The sequence below is a fragment of the Camellia sinensis genome, chromosome 2, assembly GCF_055761805.1.
Source record: "Camellia sinensis isolate YWXY chromosome 2, ASM5576180v1, whole genome shotgun sequence".
Classification (NCBI taxonomy): domain Eukaryota; kingdom Viridiplantae; phylum Streptophyta; class Magnoliopsida; order Ericales; family Theaceae; genus Camellia; species Camellia sinensis.
The window spans coordinates 155,853,497-155,877,813 of NC_138962.1; the positions used below are offsets into that span (position 1 = coordinate 155,853,497).

At 42.1% G+C, this 24,317-nt stretch overlaps 1 protein-coding gene across 1 annotated transcript; it reads right to left on the reverse strand.

Annotated features, from left to right (window-relative positions):
- Positions 1 to 11,749: 11,749 nt before the first annotated feature.
- Positions 11,750 to 23,642, reverse strand: LOC145819182 (uncharacterized). Its single transcript, XM_082913137.1, has 6 exons — positions 23,600 to 23,642; positions 14,910 to 15,019; positions 14,334 to 14,669; positions 13,765 to 14,246; positions 12,378 to 12,460; positions 11,750 to 12,288 (listed from the first exon to the last, which is right to left on the reverse strand). Exons 1-6 carry the CDS (start codon positions 23,640 to 23,642, stop codon positions 11,750 to 11,752), a joined length of 1,593 nt encoding a protein of 530 aa, XP_082769263.1.
- Between the last annotated feature and the right edge of the window lie 675 nt (positions 23,643 to 24,317).

Sequence of the window (24,317 nt, forward strand, 5' to 3'; positions counted from 1 at the left end):
TAGTCCCCCACCGATGGAAGGCGTCTAAGCCCATCAAGGTCTCGGCCAATGTCAAACGAATGCAACTCTTACCTTTTTTCAAGCCTTGCGCCACTTCGATCAAGCGAATACTAGACCCGCTAAAACTAGGGACAAGAAGGAAATGAGCTAGCATACATAAGCAAAGCGCATGTTGCGGAAAACCCTGCCAAAAACGGTCATCGCGGTCACCAACGTCAAAAAAACGATGAATGAAACTGGGAATGTATGACTCTCCGTTGTGGGCCAGAGATTGAGCCTCGTGCAAAGTGATCCCACACATTCGTCCCAAAGCTCGGGCGTGGCCAAAATGGGACTGAGGCATGGTTTCCTCATCGCGCCGGGATTCCATTAACACCTGAAATTCTTCAATTGTCGGGCACATTTCTTGTGCCCCGAAGCGAAAAACATGTGTAATCGGATCCCAGCATCGGACCGTGGCATGAAGGAATGGAAAACAAAGTGGGGTCCGACTCAACAGAAAAAATGCATTTATGCCAAAACCCCAAAAATTCACCTTTTCCAAGCCGTCCAAAGTCACAATCCAATCGGCGAGGTTTTGGGCAAGAAATGGCTCCATTTGTGGCAAAAAACAGCAGCTAGAATGAGTTCTAGAGAAGAAATGACAAAGGTGAAGCTTTTGTAGAAGATAAGGCAATGAGTTGAAGCTAGTTGTCAACGATCTGAAGATTTTGTACATTGGTGGCCGGCAGGCCACTGCTGATGGCCGACAGGCCACTGTTGGTGGCCGACAAATTTCTTCCATGGCCGACAACCTTTCTCCTCTGGCCGACAACCTCCCTTTTTGGCCTACTGTCCACCTGTGTGTTGGAAAGTGTGGGTAGATTGTGTTTTGTCTCGTTCTTTGTTTTTTGGGTGGTCATGTTTTGAGTCTTTTGTTCATTTGTTTGTCTTTGTTTGTATTTGTATTTGTATTTGAATTGTTGTTATTTTGTGTATCGAGTCGTGGTTGTTTTGTTTATCGAGTTTTTGTTGCTTTTTTTTTTTTTTTTAAATCGAGTTTTTTTTTTTCACATTGTTTATCGAGTAGTATTTTGTTTTAGCTGTTGGTCGGCTCATTACCCGAGTAAGAATGTTATTTCCAATCAAGTTCTCAATTTTTCAAAGTCAATTCCATGTCCATTTCATGCAAGTGTGGTGCTCATGATGCAAAAATAACAACACAGTTCAAAAAAAAAAAAAAACTTGCAAATTTTCATTCCGATCATGGTTTTGTTTTTTTAAAAGAATACAGGTTTCAAAAAAAAAAAAAAAAGTAAAACTAGGCGGAAGCTACATGTGTTGAGCTGTACAAACAAAAAGAAACTAAGCAAAAGTATAAGTAAATCAACACTAGTCATCTCAGGCTTGAGAGGCCCTCTTCGTCCTCTTCCTGGGTGGGCACTCAGCGTTGTCTCCGTTAGCGTCACTGTCTGAATCTGACACCGAGCCGGAACCAGAATCATCGTCGCTCTCTGCCTTAGAGCTCGACTCAGCATCATCTCTGCTCTCAGATCTTGAGCCACTATCACCTCCACTCTCGGAGGACTCAGACTACGGCCTCATTGCCTCCCCAGAGTCACTGGTCTCAGCATCGTCGTCACTCAACACTGGCTCCGAGGGGCTCTTCTGGCCTCGACCACGACGCTCCTCTCGACTGCGTGCTAGGGCCCGTTTCTCCCTCTCCTCTACTGCTGGAGGAGGTGGTGATAGTACAAGTGCAGTCGTTGCCGCTGGTGCTCTCGGTGCGGTCAGAACTTGAAAAAATGCAGTATTGGCATATCAAATACAATGTATGGTTGCAGATGCAGTACGATGAAAGTGGTGGAATGCAATGAGCCAGATATAGTACAAGTACAGTGCAGTGTGTTAATGTAGCATATCAGTGTGATGTGACAAGGGACAATGCATACCGTGATATGAGTATCAGTGCTTCAATGAGAATGATGTGCACAACAGTGAGAAAAATGCTGAAATGCGGGTAGAAAATAGGGAAGAATACCTGGATGCCGCGGAGACTGAGCAGTGCCTCCCTTTTCAGTATTATGCCCTCGAACGAAGCCAGTAGCTCGAGCAGTCCCTCAGTGTACTCCAGGGGTGCTTGTAAATGCATTGGGAATGATCAGTATCCAGAAGGAACAAATATCAGAAAAAAAATGGAAAGTTGGAGAAAATATGATACATACCGGAGGTATGTCGCGAGCTTTGACGTATCTATGCCTGGCCACCGCTGGCTCGATCGGAATTTGGTAGGCCGTCCCGAAAACTGGTAGGCCGTCCCGGTCGGCCTCCAGCATGTCAGCATGGTCGGGATCTCTAGCCAACCGATAACTTGTCCAGGGGAAGGAACCCCACCTGTCCTGGCCCTCGTCACTCGAGTCCCACCTGTCATGAGGGCACCTGCTACTCTGCCTGCATGAGCACCCGTCAATGGAGGCATGAGATGTGTCTGGATGAATGTCGAGTAGTCTTTCTCCCCGAGGAAGTAGTCAACGTCCAAGCCCACAGTGAATTGGATCATCTCTTGGAAGGAGAGGCTCTCTGTAGTCCTCATAGATGCTGGGGACGACATATTAACTACTGGCTCAGGCAAACCCATAGTCTGGCTCACGAACTGCTCACCTAGAAACCAGACTCGGCAAACTGGGCCCTCTAGTAGAAGCCGAAAACGAGAGACGCCCCAGGCTCCGGCGTACTAGTCCTGAACTCCAATCGGCATCGTAGCCCAAGGCTACCAGGTGATCTGCAAACAGGGAATATACAGATTGTTAGTCTTTGTCAGTTGTTGGTAAAGCAAAAATAATTGAGTTTTGGGTTACCTCCTCTGTAGTCACTGTGTCAAAGTACTGGCGGAAGAATGAGGTTTCCCGACTCCTACACAGGCATCTGCCGTCATACTGACAAGAGTACGGCACAGCGGGGGGAATCTCCTCCGCCGGCTCCGGAACAAGGGTCGAGAAATACGCATATACCCAGAGTTGCAATGAAAAGGCAACAATGAGTATACAGTGTATAGATACAAAGAATGCAAAATGTACGATGCAGAAAGCATAGTGTATAGACGTAAATAATGCAATATACAGTGTACAGAAATTGCAAAGCAGAAAGCATAGAAATAGAAGATATAAAATGTAAAGCAGAAATGTAAAGCATACCTCCTAGGCTTGTCAATAGCCTCCAATCCTGTCTTCCCTTTTGCGGGATGTCGAGCTCATGTAGCCGTAGAGTGTGGCAAGGCCAGCTCCTCCCTAGTCATAGAACTGGACTTGGGGTAGGGACACCAAGGCGCTCAGTAGATACAGTCCTATGGTGTTCCACCTGTTTGCAAAGAAGGTGGTACCGAGGAGGAACATCAAAAAGCCCCGGGCATAATGCTCAGTCTCCTCTAAGGTCTGTGGCTCTCTCCCGCGGAAGTGCTCAGCGAACCAGCTATATCGAACCATGGTCGGTCTGAAGAAGTAGGCGTGCTACTAGCAAGTGTGGCCAGGCGGCCTGTCACTCGCCCATATCCATGTCATAAGGGATTAGATCACCCCCTACTCCTACACCTGTGAGCATGGAGAAATGAAAGGAGTTATTGGTATCCCACCACCGCTCCACCAGTGCACCAAGAAGTGGTCGGCTTACGATGTAGCGTGATAGCCCAATGCAGAACAAGGCGAAGCCAGTCTCATCGATGATGTCGTGTACGTCGGCAGGGAGCTCCAGATACCAGTCCCTCACTGTCGTGGCTCCGTAGCCCCTGATGGAGCAAGAGTCCTCCTGTGATCGGAACAGTGATATATAGTAATATAAGAACAGGCAGATGAAAGGCAGTTGTAACAACCCTCGTCACTGCTTATCGATTAACCACTGATTACTGCTAAACTGAGACTGATTATGAAAAGTAATTGAACTGATTGAAATACTGAACTGACTGATTGAAATCTGAAACTGATTGATTGACTGTATCCGTTTAAATGCACTATCTGTCTGTTTGACTGTCCGATTATCTGTTCATATTTTTATGGTTAAATTGCAAATTGAAGGCCTTATCGGCGGCCGAACTAGAAATTGATTGATGATTTGTGATCCTTAGAATTAATGTGATTTTATGGCATATTTAGTTAAAATATGATTTGGTACGATTAAATTAAATTAATTATTGATAAATTGCATAGTTTGACTTATTCACCATAATGCCATTGTTAGTGGGTCATGTAGGCGTGGGTCATGTAGGCTAAACATATTAGAGCCTTTGTACACTTGATCAAAACATTTCCTCAGCCCCTTGTCCTTGCCAACCGACCAAGATAGAGAGTGAGAGAGAGTTGAGTTGGTCTTGAGAGTTTGGCTAGAGGACTTGAAGAATTGAAGAGTAATTGGCAAATTGAGCCTCTAGACTTGTCATTGAGGATCCTAGGTATGAATTTCATCATTCTTATTGTGTATTTAAGTCCCTTCTAGCATGGATCATGGTAGTGTAAAGAGCTAAGTCAAGAATTGGTTCATTAATGTTGAATTGGAGCTCATTCCATGCATGCATGTTTGAATTGTTGAATTTTGAGTTAATTCCATGGAGAATTGTCACATGCATGCTCATAGTTATGTTAAGTCCATGTTTTCATCTTGTCCTTGGAAGAATTGGCTCATTAGAGCATGAAATTGAAGCTTTGAAATGGTTTAAATTCATGCATGTTTGCATGTTTTTCATATTCATGAAAATTGGTTTGAATTGAGTTGTTTGAAACACCCTTGGGCTTTGATTTTACAAATTGAGCTTTGAATCATGTTAAAGTATGAGTTTTGGGATATTTTTTTGGAAAATTGGCCCAAGAGGATCGAAATTTATGGTTTAAAACTTGGTTTTGAGCTTGAGGTTCAAATCTGAAATTTCCAGAATTTGGACTCACGCTCGAGCGGGGTGACTGGCGCTCGAGTGTGGAAATCGTGCTCCCAGCATTTTGTTCTGTTTTGAAGTCTGCTCGAGCGGTATAATTGACGCTCGAATGGGACATTGTGTCACATGCTCGAGCGGGTGTCGAGCGCCCAATCGAGCGTGATTTTCACCTATCCAGCACTTTTGACTGTTTTGCAGAACGCTCGAGCGGGTAATTATATGCTCGAGCGGAAACCTTTGTCTGCATGTCCGCTCGAGCGGAGTAACCTACGCTCGAGCGTGACCCCTATTTTCTGAAAATTCTAAAAGTACTTTTAAAGTACATCTTTGCATCCTCATCTCATCCTAGGCATTATTAGGCCTAGTTTAAGGCATCTTAATGAGGATATAGATGTAGAACCACACCGAGGCAAATTAGGGATTAAGTTATTATCTTTCCCAACTGTGTAGCTTAGTGTGTGTTCAATCTGTAACTGTGTAGGGTTGGAGACTGGAGACGTGCTCTAGCCTTACTGTAGCCCAGAACTCTATGAGTAACAACTGTGTAAAGATATGTTCAAAATGATTATCTTCTGAACAATTGAACTGTACTGCTTTCTGAACTGTTACTGTTAATTGAATGAATGTATGTCCTATATTCTGAACTGTATTGTGGCATCCTTAGCAACTACCGTTTACTGTTACTGTTATAGAGATCTCTGTCAGTTCCCTTGTTGGAACCACTACTGTTACTGATTGATGGCCATCATTTACTGTTTGGTCTTTTAAGACCTACTGTTTATTGTACTGTTATGCTAATGGATGTACCACATATGACTGAATGACTGATATACTGAATTAACGAACTGTTTTCATTACTGTAAGGACATTCATTCTTAACCCCTTTATGCATTGTGTTATTCACTGGGCTTTAGCTCACTGTTCATACATATATGTAGGTGTACAGGCACTAGACCGTGGTTAGAAGCGTCGGGGTAAGCTCCAGTTTTGTCAAGCCAACCACTGTGCCTCACTGCGAGATTCCGAGCCCGTCAAGTTATGGCTTAGGGGTGTTTTAGTTCCCCCTTCTGTCTCTGTAACTGTTTTGTTTACTGTACTGTACTGTTTAATAGGGATTAGGTCCCTGAACTGAATGATTGTATATATGTACATACTGTTTTGTCCGACTGTATATATTTGAATGAAAAGTCTTTTTGCATACAGACTGTCACAGCTCATTGGACATTGTTTATTTACTGTATTGGCTTCCGCCAGCCCCTGTACTCTGTATTACTGTATTGTTGTTAAGCAGGCCTTCGGTAATCTCGGATTACTAGCCGGTTACGGTGCTAAACCCTTAGGGGCAGGTTTGGGTCGTGACAGCAGTGTAAGAAATACAGTGTAAAAATGTGATTAAGGTAAGAAATGCAACAAGAAGCAAGCAATGCAGTGTAAGCATACAGTTGAAGCAAGGAATACAGTTAAAGCAAGAAATGCAATGTAAAGTGAAGAAAGCATGAGAATGTTGTGTGTACCTAGGTGACGCCGTGGGACAAATGTGAATCTGGCTTTCGCAGCACGAGGTCCTTCGGCGTGCGTCACGTGGACTCCCTGAAATGCCTAATACCTCCGAGTGGTGGCAGTACATGTGTCTGGGGATGGTACGTCGCCGGATCGAAGGGGCGTACTATCAGTGGTAACATCTCGGGCTCAGGCTCAGGCTCAGGCTCAGGAGCGAAATCCGCCTCCATCTCTGCCGGAGGTGATAACAGGGGTGGAATCTCGGGAGGGGCCCCGTCATGTGGAATACCATCCACCATCTAAAAATGGGTGAAAAGTGAGTGAAAAATGAAAAAAAATTGGAGAAAAGAGGGAAAACTTGGAAAAGTCAACCCTAGGAGAGAGAATGAGAGGAAAAGTCAAAGCCTAGGAAAATGCACAAAATCCGAGAGAAACTTGAGGGGAATAAGCCTCAAGTGGTGAAACTCCAAGAAAAAGCACCGAAATCAAATTTCAAGCGGTTCAAAACGGAGGAAATAAAGAGGGTTTAGCGAATCAACTTCGCATGGGGCGTTGGAAAACGCGTAGAAAGCGCGGATCTAGAAAGGAGTGTCTAGAGAGAGAGGGAGCAAATTTAGATGTGGGGTAATGAGGAAATGAAGTGTCAAGCCTTGTATTTAAAGACCCGTGGATGAAAAGACCAAAATGCTCGAAACTGCCACGAGTGGCCGGCAGACCACTTCGGTGGCCGGCAATGGTGATTCTTGGCCGGCAAGTGGCCAGCACCCCCCTCCAGTGGCCGGCAAGTGGCCGGTGGCCCTCTCTGGTGTCCTGATGCTATTTTATGCCTCTATTTCCTGAATGGTATATGAGAGGTTCTTGATTTGGAAGCTTACAACCGCGTTCCGGCGCATGACTGTGTCCCACTTGCCGTTGGTTATCAGAATCCTGATCTGGATCTTACGATTCTACGATCTTACAATCTATTTGGACACGATTGATCCGGATCGTGTAAAAAATCCCTTATAGTTAGGATCTTTCGATCCTGGTAATGGGATCTTATAGGATCATGGAATCCCGATCCAAATATGAACCTATCCAATCCAATTTGTAAGCCTTGTTCTGTATTGTATAATCCATTTTATTGTAAATTTTATGTTTGTTATCTAAGTATCAATTTATGTACTCCAAATTAATATTAAAAAAAATAGTTTGAATTTAATAAACAAACTAGGAAACAAACATTTAATATAATACCAATTTTATTCACCCAAAAAAATATAATACCAATTTAAAAAAAATAAGTAGTCGAGAAAACAAACTTAGCTTTAGTGGGGTCCAAGGAGGGTAAAATGATTGCAACTTTACCCTAATTTTTGGAGAGACAACTTTCGTGACTTGAACGCGCTCCACAAGGGATATTAATGACAAACCTTATCATTCAGCTAAGCTGCTCTTTTAACTTCTTAATTTATTTTCATATTTGACACTGTTAAATATTGTTTCTTCACTTTTTATGCATATTGTAAGTATTGTGTTATAAAATTCTTCTTCTTCACCTTCTTTTTTAATGAAATGCAAAACTTTTACCATCGATTTTTCTATTATGTATTATTATATTTACATTTTACATGGAGTATTATATGTTTCACAGTATCTTCACTTCTTTTTAGTATAATATAGACTTATTTTGTGTATACCTTTTAAGAAATGTTTATTTAAATTAAATTATTACATAATTTTCCTTTTCAGTAGAATCTTACGATCCTCGATCCGATCCTATAAACACCTCTAACGATCCAATGTAGGATCCCAATTTTAACAAACGAAGTGTATCTTTTTGTTGTTGCAAGTCTCCGAGAGGTAAATCGAAGGTTGTATCAAGTATTGCTTTTGCTTAGTTTAATCGAAATAGCATCTTTGTCATCTTTCTTTTCTCATGTATGTATGTTGCACGTGCGCCTTACATCCTTTTTGAGCTGTGCATAGAACATGCACATGTCACGCATGCATAGAATATGCTATCAATCTTGCATAGAACGCGCCATCAATTCCGCATAGAATATGCTCTTGCTCTTGCTCATTTTTTTATGCAAAACGTGCTTTTATTTCATGCTTAGAACATGCTTTCGATTAATGTCATACGTCGATTGTCCATCTTGAATTGAATACTTTATGCATCTATTGCACTCATTCACTTTGTACATTTATCGCACTCATTTACGTTGTGCATCTATCGCACACTAACTGGCAAATGATTTTGTATGTACAGTTCATTCGGAGGAATTCCGGATAAATTCATTTGTATCTTGGTAGGAGAACCTGCACCTTCATTTTTTGCATCTATCGCACTTGTTCATTTTGTGCATCTATAACACTTGTTTACTTTCGTGCATCTATTGCACACCACTCTCCTATTTCTCGGGACGTGTGAAACACGGCCCCGAGCAGTTGTTTGTCTCAGGATGTATGAAACGCGGCCCTGGGCAAGTTTCATCTCGAGACGTGTGAAACACGGCCTCGAGCGGTTGTTTATCTCAGGACGCGTGAAACACAGCCCTGAGCAAATTTCATCTTGGGACGTGTGAAACACGGCCCCGAGCGATTGTTTATCTCAAGATGCGTGAAACGTGGCCCTGGGCGGGTTTTACCTCGGGACGTGTGAAACACGACCCCGAGCGGTTGTTTGTCTCAAGACGCGTGAAAAGCGGCCCTAGGCAGGTTTTATCTTGGGACGTGTGAAACACGGTCTCGAGCTGTTGTTTTATCTCAGGATGTGTGAAACACGATCCTGGGCAGGTTTTACATCAATATGTGCGAAACACGGCCCCAAGCGGTTGTTTATCTCAGGACGCGTGAAACGCGGCCCTGACGGGTTTTACATCGGGACGTGTGAAACACGGCCCCGAGCGGTTGTTTATCTCAGGATGCATGGAATGTGACCTTAGGCTGGTTTTACCTCGGGATGTGCAAAACACAGCCCCGAGCGGTTGTTTATCTCAGGACGGGTAAAACGCGAATCTGGGTGGGTTTCATCTTGGGACGTGTGAAACACGGTCCCGAGCGGTTGTTTATCTCAGGATGCGTGAAACGCGGCCCCGGACGGGTTTCATCTCCGGACGTGTGAAACACAGCTCTGAGCGGTTGTTTTTCTCAGGGCGCATGACGCGTGTTCCTGGGCGGGTTTTATCTCAGGACGTGCGAAGCACGAGCCCAAACGATTTTCGTGTTGTATTTCGAGACTCGTGAAGCACGGACTCAAGCAGTCTTCCTTGTTTCTCAAGATGCGTGAAACGCAACCTTGAACGGTTTTTAGTTTCTCGGGACATGTGAAACACGACCTCGAGCGTTTTTCTCAGTTTCTCAAGGTGCGTGAAACGCAACCCTGAGCGGTGTTTTCTTTCCTCGTCTCTTGTTTTTGGCATGGTTAGAATGTGATTTTATCTTTTTGCATCGAACCTGTGTTGATTTTAAGCTTGAAGTTGCTCATTTGTGTGTTGTTATGTTGTTATCTTTCTTATTGTATTTGTTATTGCTTATGGCATCATCTCACATGATCATGAGTTTTCAAAATAGTTGGCTTCACAAAGCGTATGAGTCCAGCTTTCAAAGTTGCATAGTGCATATCATTTTGTATTTTGCCCCAAAACTATGTTGGTTTGATTCCTTGCAAAGTGATACATAGGCAGTCTGCTAGCACAACCATTTATTTCTGTCTTGATTATTTGTCCAAGTCTTTTGGCCTCGTCAAAATGGGTCGTCTTCGGGCTTTAACATTCACTCACGTCATTTCATGACTTCCGAGTTCTGTCAAAGGGGCAACTGTAGACACTCCGGGCTTGTTTGGTTTGTTTGAGAAATTTTTTTTTTGAAATATGCTCTACAAACACATTTCTGGGAGTAATCAAACCAAACAGATTTTTCCAAAAAAATTCTCAGAAATCCGTTTGGTTGGTTTTTTTTGAGGAAAAAAAAAATACAAACACTCCCAATTAAAAAAAGAGTGTGTAAAAGAAAATTTAGAATTTGGGAATCTCATTTAAAATGCCATTTATCCTGGATAAGTTCCACTATATTACAGTTTTGAGTCTTTCAAAAGCCTATTCACTTGTGAACTTTTGCTGATGATGCCTGCATTTCCAGGTTCGTTATGCTGATCATCTCCCATCAGTATTGAAACACATTACCTGCACATTTCCAGGAAGGAAGAAAGTTGGTGTTGTGGGACAGACAGGGAGAGGGAAATCAACCCTCATATAGGCCATTTTTCGGATTGTTGAACCAAGAGAGGGGAGCATTATCATCTTTTTTTTGTCGATATTTCGAAGATAGGACATCATGATTTGAGATCAAGGCTTAGCATCATACCACAAGACCCAACGATGTTTGAGGGTACAGTTAGAGGAAACCTTGACCCACTAGAGCAATACTCTGACAACAAAATATGGGAGGTAGATATTGGCCTTGTAAACATTACTACATCAGTTAGCTATAATCATATGAGTGCAAATTGTTGCACTGCATTTTTATGTTGTCATTAACTACTGCATTAGTCTACCTACTCAAGGAAAAAAGAATTTGCAAATCCAGCCAAAGATACTACCCCATGGTTTCAAAAACAACTACCCCATGGTTTCGAAAAATAAGTACCCCATGGTTTAAAAAAACCATTACGAAAACAAACGAACATTAAAAAACATTCAACTATAGTACTGATACATTAACCATACATGCAAAACAAACATTAAAAAAACCGTACATCAACTAACAAACATAAAAAAAAACTACCACAATCTGTTTGAAAATAATAAAAAACAAAATAGTACAACATAATTAGTACCGATGGTTGAGATACCATAATAAAACAACAAGTACAAGCATTGTTTCAACCACAGTTATTGACATCCTACTTACGTACAACGAAAAACAAAAGTAACAACAAAAGGATCATAATAGTAAAACAAAGAAAAGCGTTGCATCCACAACAAACCCAAAACAACCACGTCTCGCCAGTATGAGGCACTTGCACCGGTGTAAGATGTTGTGTCCCACCATCATAGTCATCTACCCAGAAGAAGGAGCCCCTATGATTATCCCAATTAGGACAACGAAAAAAACAACGACCATTGTTTGCTTTGGTGCGAGCCATAATCACCAACATTGGACTAGTGCCACATGAACAATTTGGTGTCACCTTCATCTGCATATGTCGTCAAATTAGCAATCCCATTTGAAAATATATAAAATAAAACAATTTATAATGTGAAGTTTAGATACATAAAAAGTGTTTACTGTACAACCACATTGATTAACCTACTTTGATTTTGTGATCCATTTTTTCCAATTACCAAAAAGCATCTATGTAGTTGTAATCTACCTATTGTTATATGCTTCCCACATGGATATTGCAACCTCATCTCGCCATTGTCCCATATGCAGTAGTTGTTCACATGACATGTTGACATGGTTGTGTTGTTGCATTGCTGGTACTCCATCTTCATTTCCGTGGACATTTTCAACTCTAACTTCACCCTGAACTTCACTTGCACCTTCATCTTCATCTTCGTCTTCATCGTCATCTTCTTCACTTGATTCTTTTGCATCGAAAAATTCATCCTGCTCTTGCACCGTTCGGATCCAATTGTGGAGAACACAACATGCCATAACAATTGGCCCTTGCCGTACCATATCATACCGTGGCATGTGTTTCAATAATGGAAACCGTTGCTTCAACACTCCAAAGGTTCTTTCTATAACATTCCTCAAAGAAGAATGTCTATGGTTGAACAACTCCTTTGGACCATGATAGCGACGCCGCCTATTTAACTCTTGTAAATGGTATTTTTGGCCACGATATGGGGCTACGTACCCAAGCAGGTGTGTATACCCGGCATCAACGAGATAATACTTGTCTACAGTAAAACACTTTTAGTAAGAACAAATAATGGCACATTTGGTGATCACAAAAAGAAAACACAAAATTAAAAAAAACTACACTTACTAGGTCGCGGGTGTGGAAAATCAGCGGTAGTTGTGGTAAGTGCTTCTAAAAAAATTCTCAAATCATGTGCATTACCTTCCCAACTAGTGTATACAAATGTAAACTTCATGTCAAATGAACATGCAGCCATGACATTTTGAGTAGTATTCACTTTTCTACCTCAATATGGCATTTGGTCAGCTTCTGGTGCCACAACAGCAATATGTGTGCCATCTATGGCCTCTACACAGTCCTACATGACATAAATTTTGAATGCTTTTAAGGAACCAAAATTGGCCAACCTTTTGATCCTTTGGTGTAGTCATGCATGTAATGTGCTGTACTTATTGTCATAGCTATATTAGAGCATGAACATATTCATTTCATCATAACTTTTAATTAATTTATCAATTTAATCTTCAAGCCATATAAAATAATTCAAATCAACTGGCATTTATGTTACCTTAAACCATGGCCAGTACCGGCTGTCATTTCGAATTTTAGGATGGGTTACAACCATGTTCGGTGGTTGGATTACAAATGGCACAAGATTTCCCAACGCCCGCATCATAAGTACGAAATGTCGATGAATTGTCTCATTTGAGTGCTGAAATCGATCTCCAGTATTTCTTGTGCATGAACTTTGACCACAGATAAATAAAAACATTGCCAACGACTCTTCTAATGACAATCTCATGTTCGACCAATCTACAACATTTCTACGGACAATCTGTTTAACCAATTCCATAAATGTCGTGACTTCCATACGCAATTGGTTACAGATTGATTTCGGATTTCCACTTACTAAGAATTTTATATACTACTTACCGGTGTATGGACAATTACGTTGCGGTTGTCTCGTAGGAATGTCACTTGTTAGTTGACAAACCATGTGTAAGTCCATCACATCATTGTCATCGTCACTATACAGTTCGTACATATTGTTTGGTTGCCCTCTATTGGGTCGTGACGACGACATCTAAATCGGAAAGTCTAAAACAATCATGGTATTAACATTAATGATATGAGTATAGCACTAATATTTTAACAAACACATGTAAAAGAGCATGGTCGGAGTAGTACGAAATAAGAAACATTGGCATCCGCAATTAAAGAGGACATTGCAACAAAGAAGAAGGGGGGAAACAAATGAGGACAACATAGTGGTCAGTCTAAAGCGAAAGCACATAGAAAGCATGAAATAACAAATTAGCTCAACACCCAACATTGTCTGAACGAAAGGAAAAAAAAATGAAAACAAAAAAAATAGAACTTCAAGTTTAAAAAAAAAAAAACCCAAACAATTCTGCGAGCATCTTCATTTCCTTGTCACAAAATATGTTGACCTCCACCTCAAACCGAACTGTGGGATGACCAAGCTTCTCACAAACTGAGGATCCAAAGGTACCTCATTTCCGGTTCCATGGTCATAAACATGGTTCGCCATTCTAGTGATGTGAACATGTTCATGGCCTTCAAAAACAAGCTCGGATCCAGGGCCATTGATTTTAGGATGGCCATACATGCTGCAACAGAGTACGTATCAGCTACCCCAGCGTTTGCCTCTACGCGAACGTAAAACCGTTCACGTACATCACATGAACATTGCCATGATTGCAGTGCATCATCCATTCTTGGGTTCTTGCTGGACTGACCCTGGCCACTAGACTTGCGCTTACTTCTGGAAGTGCAAGATTCATCTACTATGCCTTTCCTCGACGTATATGCATGAAAGCGTTCATCCATTTCTCGCTCGTTATTAGATGTGGGTGCACCCTGACGAGAAGAACGGGCAAAAGTGCCAGTGACAAATGACTTGGAAAATATTTCTGACATTAGCTCATAATGTCCAAGGCCTTTGGTTTGGAATTGTTTTGCATTTGGGTGTATCTACAAGTTGTAAACATTAATTAATCATTTAAAAAAATATTTCTGTATACACATGGTTGTGGTAAATGTATGCGCCAAAATAATTACCTGAACATAATTTTTCCAAACATCATCTGGGGCTGTCATTGTTTGAGTTATTGGATCCCAGCCCAAACCCGTGTGGTTTTTTAGAGCAACAAACTCTTTGTAGTTCGCCTTCAAATGCGCGAACTTACCCTTCAATTTTTTTAGCCCAAAATTTTTTCCAACCTTTTTAGTCATCTGCTCATCAATTGTTTGCCATTGCTTTGGGTAAAAACTCCTATCTTTCTTTGACATGCAAGGACCCTCTTTCGTAATTTCGTCCACCAATATTTCTAAAAATATCTTCACATTTTCGGACCTCCACATCTTAAAGTCGTCCATATCGTTAGCCATTCTAGCCTAATACAAGTGCAACAAATGAACGTTTATAGTTATGTGAACAACTTAAGTTCCAAAAATAGCATTGTGCTTGGCAGTAAGTGAAGTTAAGCATATGCATAATAATAGGGAATACATCTGCGGCAGTCCAATGTCGACGAACAAAAATAAATTACCAACTACCAAAATCCACAACTGGTAAGCATCACTATACGGGCCATTACGAATATTTAATATGAGATTCCGCGTGCAAAAGTTTACCGGATAAGGACAATCGTTTTCAGCTTTGGAGGAATTGACTGATGGTTGAGGTGATCTCTTCCTCTTATTTGTTGGTGTATTGAACAATGACCGGGGAGTACGTAGTTGGCCTGCAACATTGCAGAGAAATAGTTAAATAGGAAATTGAGATCATGTGGCCTTACAATTACGTTAATTTTTGTCTGTTTATCAAAATTGCGTTAATTTGCCTTATATTTATTCCCTTACAAGTACTTGTTTATCAAATTTACCTTAAAACTACCTGTAGACACCCCATTTTTGACCGTCCTCAAGACTTGGACGTCACCGCTTGAACACTCGGTGATCATCCATGTTCGTGTCCGTCTTGAGTTCTCGGAGGTTTCAGTCGCGCGCCTTGCCTCAAGACCTCTCGACTTGTTTGTTTTGTGCTTGGTTGTGCACCAAACACTTGTGTTTTTGCTTTTGAGGGCAGGGAATGGCTTGTTGGCCATCCCCACACCTCACCGGCCTTAGCTTGAGGCCACCGGCCCTGTTTTCTTGCTACCAGCCAAATATTTTGGTCGGTCGGCAATGTTTTTGGTCGGCTGGCCATTTTTGTTGGTCAATCGGCCATATTTTTCGGTCCACCCATTTCCATCTGCTTTTGGCAGATATTTTATGCCAACTGTCACAGCTGGCATCCACATTACACCCCCTCCATACACGTGTATGGAGGGATTTGCTCTTTGCTTGGCTTCTCTTGAAAGCCTTAGAATTTGAGCCTCTATAAAGAGGGAGCCCCTCCTCCCTCCTCCAGGGTTCAGAAAAATTAGGTTAGAGAGTTTAGATATAGTTTTGTATCTATACTCCCTTGTTTGATTATATTTTGTGCCCTAAGGTGAGTTTTGTCTTAGTTTGGCACTAGGGCACCTAGCATTACACCATCCTTGGGTTGTTGAGGCCTTAGAAGGTTGTTGTTAGGGTTCTTGGACTGGTTTTGACCAAAGAAAGGTGCTGGAGCTTTGTTTCTAAAGAAGGTCTACAAGGGTGAGCATCCTTACTTTAGTTACCCCTTTCTTGTTTAGGCTTTTAGCCATTCTTGCTTATTGTTTTAAGCTTCGACTATAACTGATAAAAGTTCTGATTTTGTGTGTTTTAGAACTTTGTTTAAGGTCACTTTGAGGTTTGGGGTTGTTTCCCCCCTCCAAGGCCTTGTTAGGCCTTGTTTTAGGCCATACCTTTTGGCCATTATTTTGGTCTTTGCATGACCTCTCTACCACCGAAATCCGGAGGATTTTCAGTGGTGGAGAGGTGGTTTTGAGGTCCTAAAAAGGAGAGGGTCATCCCCTCTCCTTGTTGTCTTTAATGCTTGCATAAATGGCTTATGTGGTAGCATGTGTGTTTAGTTTGTTTTAGCTCCATTTCAATATGTATTAGGCTTTGTTTTCCCATGATACACCTTTGTTTTGAGTTGGTTTAGACATGCCATGTATGCTTCATACACTTGTCTTGTAATCCCATGTTTCGGCCTTAACATGCATCATGTTGTAACATGTGTTTTTAGCATGATTTTGGCTCAATTCCATGAAGCTTTTAGCCTTGGTGTAGCATGCTTAAGCTCTATTTTTCATTGTTTTGGTTATGCTTGCATCGTTTTGTATAGCCACCATGCAATCTAGCTTGTTAGCTTTGAGTGTCCAAGTTGCTAGCATGCTCTATGTGCATCATTTCAGTGGTTTGGCATCACTTAGAATGTTATTTCAGTCCATATTTCATGCTTATAGACTTACACTTATCACTCCTTTAATGTCTTAAAGAGTTTGTGTTTTATGCCTCATGAATGTGCCATTGTGTATGCCAACATGTTTGGGTATTCGGGATGACATCTAAGTGGGTTTTTGGGCTCATTTTGACGTGTCATACCTCTGATTTTGGTTGCCTAAATCATGCCATGTTTGGTTGTATTAGGTGTAGTGTAACACCTCTTTGATGGCCTTACATGCCTCATGATTTTGCCCCTTCATTTTGGCTTGTTTTGGCTTCAGTCATTGCATGTTTTAGGCTCACTTTAGCATGATTTAGGACTGTTTTGGGTCATACTTGCCATATGCTCTTTGTTTTGTGTAGCTTTGGTTCAAGTCCCTCGACTAGTCTTAGGTTTCAGTCTTGAGCATGCCATGCTTGACTTGTTTATGTGATTTGGCATCACTTCTAGCCTCATTTCAAGGCATGTAATGTTGTCACATTTGCATGCTTTCCTTTCCTTTCCTCTTAAGTGTTCTTAAAAGTTGCCCTTTTATGCTTAAGTATTGGACCATTTAGAATGCATGTTTGTATGTGCATTTGCCCTCATGCCCTTAGCATTTTGGCCACTGTTTTGGACCTATTAGAGAGCTGTCCATCTTGGTGTAAGACCATTCCCGCATGTTGTTGCATGCTTGCCTTGCATGTTGTCGCATACTTGGCTTGTTAATATATTTTTGCATGCTTAAGCGATAGTGCATTTGACATGCATTCTTTTGGTTTTACGTTGCTTAACATGTTGTTACATGTTTGCCTCACATGTTGTTACATGATTGAATGAAGTCACATGCTTGTTTGCATTCTTATCTTTACATATTGTTTTATGTTAATTGCCTTGTGCAACATTGTTTGTTTGCATGTTCATGTTGCATTAGCTTGCTTACATGTCTAGGTTGCATAGTTTTAAGCATGCATTCCTTGCCCCTTCATAAACCATGATAGAGGTTGGGGGTCCCTCATTTGTTTTGTGTGCATTTCATTTGACATTAAAATGCACACTTGGCACCTTGGGCCATCACGCATTGAAATGCGTGATTGATGGCCCGAGGGTCGAGAACCATACTCCTTTGAGTCTCAAACATGATAAGGAGGGTGATGGTGCAAACACTGCTTTGAAAATGCATTGCCATGTTCTGTCTGTCCTCTGCTACAGCAAAACAGGATTCTACAGGAAGAGATAGTCGGTCGACCATCTTCAATGCCGACTGGCCATTAATTGTTAGCCGAGATTACCATAAATGGTCGATGACCAGTTCCTAATAGCCGGTGGCCTCACCTCTAGGTCGGTGACATCCCACAGTGCTCAGGGAGTGATTCTGAAGCTTCCTTGGGACTTGTGAAGTTTTCAGAAGTACAGATCAGTGTAAACAAAGGCAACATGAGTATGGCGATGGATTTCCGAGCGGAGCCGAGCATGCACGCATTCATCTCTCTTCTCGAGGCCTCTTTACTGCTTTCTTAGCTTAATTAATTTGTTTAATTAGTTAAGTGTTGTGTAATAATTAGTTAGCTTGCTAGTTAGTTAATTATTTGATTTGTATTATTCTTTCAGTCCCTCCCCCGAGAGGGCGCAATTGTGTAATAAGTGTGCGTGCGTGATGCATGTCTTCCAACCTTCACTTCTTGCTCCCTTTTACTTAACCACTTACGATGGCTAGTTCTAGGGCACGTTTCAATTAGCATCCTTATGCTATGCATGTTTGCATCATTCATCTATATTCCATGCACCAGGCTCGGCGCATCATACTAACTGCATTGTATTTAAATTCCAACTTGAATACATGTATCGAATTGTCGCATCTCATATGCCACTTTAGATTAGCCGAGCCTATTCTAGTTGCATTTTGCCTGCGATGTATTAGCCATTTTAACATGGACTTGGATCATACATTTGATTACCAACATGTTCATTGTTTTGGCTCGGAGTACACTGTGAGTATTTATGCTTTAGCATCTTGCATGTGTGTAAGTGTTAACATGAAAGCATGCTTACCATGAGGCTAATTGCTTATGTGACATAACTGCCTGAATGCCTGTAGGTGAAGGTTGCATTGCTTGAGTTGGAATAATTCATCGAAATCTGTGATTTAGCCTACTTACGAGTAGCAAACTTCAAACCGTTTTTCAAACAACGAATATGCGATGTTTTGTTCCAAATTAGGCGATCTAGTCTATACTTGTGTGTTGTGCGCATCACATAGTAAATTCTAGCTAATTAACCAGAATAAGAACACATATGTTTTCAAAACAAAATATCATGCTTAGTACAGGCCGATCTTCAGATCGGGCAAGCGGGGATGCTCATAGCTGACCTTCACCAATCGTACCCAAGTTCCCGAGCTGAGACAACTTTGGTGATGACGGATACGTGGCCTTGGGCACGAGTCAGGGTTTCCTAAATTCCCCCAAAATAAAATATTTAGGTGGCGACTCTGTATCTGGCAAAGTAGTCCATGTTTGGCACTTCTTTCTTAAAAATCTGTTTTCCAAAATGGTTTGCCGGATTTGGAGTCTTTGGTGATTTATCGATCTTGCATTGCACTTTGTGAGATTAGATTTAGAACCGTGACATCGAGTTCAAACTGTGGTAGCATAAAGCCCGAGGGCGCGTCCACAGTTTCTGGCGACTCTACTGGGGAATTAGAGAACTTGACTCGAACTCATGATATCTTGTTTTGACTACACTCATGTGTTTCTTTGCATTGCATGTGCATTGGTGAGCCTAGGACACCGTGTTTGCCATCTGCTATTCCTGAATGGTTTGTCGGAGGCTTGCTTTGAGAAGCGTGCCATAAGGCTGACCGGTTACGGGCTCAACCACGATGGGAACACAAACCCCGGTTTTTACTAAGGCACCCTTTGTGACCATTCGACCTAGTGCATATCGAAAACTGTAGTGACTATTCCAAACTAGGGCAGGTTGCTTACCCGATTATAGGTTGTTTGAAACCGCTGCGTGCGTAGTGAAACCCTAGCTCCTGACAAAATAGGACAGGGAAACCCTACCCCTCCATAGGGGTGTTTTTGCTCTCACTTGTTTGTTATGTGTTTTAGAGTTGACCTCTACAGGGAATACACATATCAGTCTGCAAGTCTGGGCATCAGGCTTGCGGGCATCAGTGTTTTGAGAATCAGTTATATCTGCGGGTATCAGATTCAAATTTGGGGCAGCAATTTTGGGGAACAGTGATCAGTGGTCGAATACAGTTATTCAGCTATACTTATGTCTGTTCTAGTAAAATTGGGCTGAGATCATGCCTACTTTCTCTTTCAGTTCAGAGATTTAGTTTGGAGCAGCCAGCGTTCTCCTTTGTTGAGGCAAGACCAGTCAAGGCTTACCGGTTCACCTGCTCCGTCAGTCACCGGTTACATCATCTCCATTCAGTTCAGCGGACTTATGATGACACAAAATTCAGAGGAAATTGTGGTTATGGCAGCCGCATTTGACCAAGGAATCATCTTGCAGGATGAGACCAATGTTGAAATACCACATCCGCCTAGGTCACCTGTCGCGCACTCGATCTGGACGCCCCAATTGTTTCAAACTCGTGAGCCCACAACGTTTGAGTTGATGGGAATGATTGGCGACCTCCAAAGGTCTTTGGCTGACCTCGCCTATGGAATGTTGGCTTCGCCACCAACCACATCGTATGCCGGGAACTTCATGCCGCAGGAGCCCCCGCTATTGGGGCGAATTGTAATTGAGCTCAACCAATCTGAAGCTGTCTCAAATTCCGGCAATGACGTATCAACGACAACGGGGCTTCGCACTGAAGCAACAACCCAAACCTCCCACCAAGCTGAGGCTAGTGAAAAGAACAAGATGAAGATGGACGCCGATCCCTATAAACAACCTCAGCAAGCTGTTGAGGCTCTAAAAGCCGAGGGGTTGAATAAGCAACAAGTACTCGCAGTTTTGGCTAAGACTGTGGATGACATCTTCCCCACTCAGACCGAGAGTAGTTCAAGCCAGAGGGAAAATCGGGATAAGGGCCATCGGACCGGAACTGTTGCTGCCAATTCTAACCTACGCTTGGAAAAGATCAAAGAGCCAAGGCAGCACCTGCCGATCCCTTTGCTAGTGCGTCCAGCAAAAGTCCGTAGACTTCAAAGTATTTGCCCCGACGTCGCAGAGTCTTCCATGCCCTCTACATGCCTTTGTCTAAGGCACTTCAAATCCTGGATGAAAAGGGGCACCTTAAACCCCTCGAGCCTCGACCTCTCCCAAGTAACCTCCCTCTCTCACATGATGCTACTCAGTACTGTGCGTACCACCAGCAAACCGGTCACAGCACCGACAATTGCTTCCGCCATCGCCACAAAGTGCAAGATTTGATTGACAATGAAGTCATCCTCCCGCTGAGCTCAACAAAGTCTGTCAGCACTGGATTGGTGGATTTCGAGGATAATACAAGTATGTGATCAGGGGTAGGTCCACCTACGAGTGGCGTCCAACTTACTTCAGATGTGGCGTATGGCACGCAGTATTTTTGAACATTTGCGAATGCTAGTTTTGTGTTTTCTGACTTGGGTATTCAGTCAGTTTTGTTGTCTTGTATATAGTCAGTCTTTTTGTACTGAGTCAGTTGGGTCTGTCTTGTTGTATCGAGTCAGTCCTGTTATATAGAAGTTAGGTGATTCCGGGGATGTTACCTCGGACATCATTTGCTTGTTTTGTGTTTGTCTTTTTGCTTTCTTCTGAGTCTGTCTCTGCTGTGGAGCCAATTGCAATCAGGAAATTTGAACGAAACAACTGCGACTATCATGATTTTGTGCCTATTGCTACTTTGAGCCTGTTGCGCCAGCAAGTTTAGAATGAAACGACAGTACTTTTCACCTGCTTTTCTGTGCCTTTAAGTCCTTATATCAACCATTTTTGAACTTTGTGATGAAAACGAAGAGGAAGGAATTCCTCGAGATTTGTAAAAATTTGATCAATTGAGAGAAAGAAAGGCATGCTAAGCCCTTAATGAATGAGATCATGTTTGTTAACGTGAGTACTGAGAAGGATCCTGGCTTGATCCAGATTGGTTCTACATTGTCTTCAGCGCGAGCGATTAGTCACTTTCTTAAAAGATTTCAAAAAAAATGTTTTGCGCGGTCCTGCAAAGACTTGTGTGGAATTGCTCTCGAGATTGTGCAGTTTAGGATCGCTCTCAGCCTCGAGACCCGCCCCTTTTGCTTCCAAACAATTGAATTTGCATTCAGAATGTTCAACGGTCAACCACAATGTGAAGCTTGTATGGCCAGATCAGAAGCACCCTTCGAACAAGGGGCAAAAGACGTCAGATAATGCACTCGAAGAGTCCAAGACGAAGATCAGCAAGAATGCCAAATCCCAGAAGGGAGGAAAGAAGAAAGTACTGCCAGAGAACAACCGAGTTCCTATCCACAACACTAGGAGCAAATTCAGCCCCCATTGGATGGACTCCGACATCATCAGCAAACAACAGCCACTCTCCTGGATTCAGATGGCTTTGAGATCTCAAAACCATTTGACATGGACAAAGCTACACTTTTACCCTTGAGAGGCTCGCTGGGTCGAAAACCCGGAAGGGCGACCCAGGCAAAAGTTAGAGCAAGAAAAAAAAATAAGAGAAAAAATGCAAAGAATGAAAAAAGAACAAAAAGAAATGAAAAGAACTGAAAAGAAAAGAAGAACAAAGCTCGCAAGGTTGAAAACCCAGAAGGGCGGCCTTGGCAAAAGTTAGAGCGTAAAAGGAGAGGTTAATACCCGAGTGTCCCTTAACCGGAACTACGTAAGGCTTGATTCCCATGTTTGGGATAAGTAGGCAATTTCATTATGAAGTCCAGCCACAAATACTTCCAAATCAATTGTGTCCATGCAATGGTTTTGATCATCTTTGTTTTCTCTATATCCGAGAGTTCGGTTGTGATTGTCACTCTAAAGGATGATTACAAAGCGCTGCGGTGCTATCCAAACGAGGGGCAACTTTCCGTTTCCATACAGTGTGCTGCGGTACTATTCAAACAAGGGGCAACATGACGTCGCCGTGCAGTGTCCTTCAGACAAGGGGCAATTTTCCATTGCTTCCGATTCGAGGTTGCGCATCTTGAGAGTAGGTTCCGTGCTCGTTGAGCAGTGGCCGTTTGCAAAAATAGTTTTTGAGAATTTTTACTAAGGTTGACTAATTCTCTTGAAAATTGTTCCATTTTTTCAAAACCGAACCATTTTCTTGGACCCAAAAAGAAAAATTTTCAGTGCTCATAATCTAACTTGCATGATTTTAAATCAGAAAGTTGAACGAGTATGTTAATCTAATTTTCATATTGGTCAAAATTGTTTTAGTAGAAAACCAAAACAAAAAATGGTCAAAATGATGAACTAGGGGCACAATTGAGTCAGGTGTTCTGTCTTTTCCCCTATTGTCAACATACTTGCCGGAAAGGGCACTCTACCTGCCAGAGAAGGGCACAACGGAAGCTAACAGAAAAGGGTCGAAAGCTCTCGTATCCTCCGAGCAGCGAGGTGTCAAGCCAAGCGCGAAGCGCGAATTGGAATGGATCAAGATACTCCACTCCCTTATCCGTGACACCAACTAGACGTCACCGGAAGAAATAGCCGCGAGCTGGTAATGCTGGGCATGAACCCACAACTTCTTGTTTATCCATCAAACCACCCAGGGAAGGGATAAAAAAATGAGAGATTGAAGAATAGAGAGATGTGCGTTGAGGAAAAGTGAGAAAAGAGCTTTTTCAGAAAAATAGAGATCGAGTGCCAGAGTGATGTGAGAATCACAAATGAGAAAGGGTGGGAAATAATATCCGAAGAAACTGGCTCCTCACGAAATTGAGGGGCCTCTCGCCTTTGTAACATGTCTGAGCGTCGTGACTTTTGTTTTTGTTTGTCTCGATTCTTGTCTTGAGTCGTTTCAAGTATCTGTGTTTGTCTTTAGGTTGTTTACCTTTTGTTTCCGTTGTGGAGTCTTTTTCGCTGTATTCAGTCATAGGCTCAATACCCGATTGAGAATTCATTTCTCGATTTTCAAAATGAATCGTTTTATGCTCAGAGTGCTGTGCCATTCTCCACGTCTGTTATTCCACATTTGGAACATCTGAGTATGTTTCAACTTCTGCCAATCCCATCTTTGCATCCCGTCTGTTCGGATTGAACTGTTTGTTCAGAATTAGCTGCGTGCCAAATAAACCAAGCGCTGTGTTATGGGTTGTATGTTCAGAATGAGCAGTACGTTGTATGAGCTGTTTGCCGAATGAACTTAGCAATGTGTTATGAGCCATGTGTTCAGAATGTGCAGTATGTTGTATGAGTTGCTTTGTTGTTAGTCGGTTCACCACCCGGTTATTACGATACAACTGTTTAATTTTCAGACAAAAGTTCAATCTCATTTACATTGTTGTGTAAAATGATGCGATGCGATGAATAAAATGTGCAAATATAACTCTTTTTCAAACAAAAAGCTTGTTTCATTTCATTATCTTTTCAAGTACATAGTTTTGAGGAAAATAAAAGCTGACTGAGGCAGTACAAAGTGCTCAAACTACTAGCTAAAAGGAAAATAAAGCAAAAAGAAAGAAAAGCAGCAAAAGTCTAGATCAACGTCAACTAGTCTCAGGCATGAGAGTCTGTCCTTGTCCTTTTCCTGGACGAAGGTCCAGGAGCAT

Coding starts and splice junctions, on each gene's coding strand:
- LOC145819182 (XM_082913137.1), bottom strand. CDS start 23,642: ATGACTGAATACAGCGAAAAAGACTCCACAACGGAAACAAAAG. Junction 15,020..23,599: donor CTCCACAACGGAAACAAAAG/GTAAACAACCTA, acceptor GCAATGTTGCAG/GCCAACTACGTACTCCCCGG. Junction 14,670..14,909: donor AAAACGATTGTCCTTATCCG/GTAAACTTTTGC, acceptor CACTTGTATTAG/GCTAGAATGGCTAACGATAT.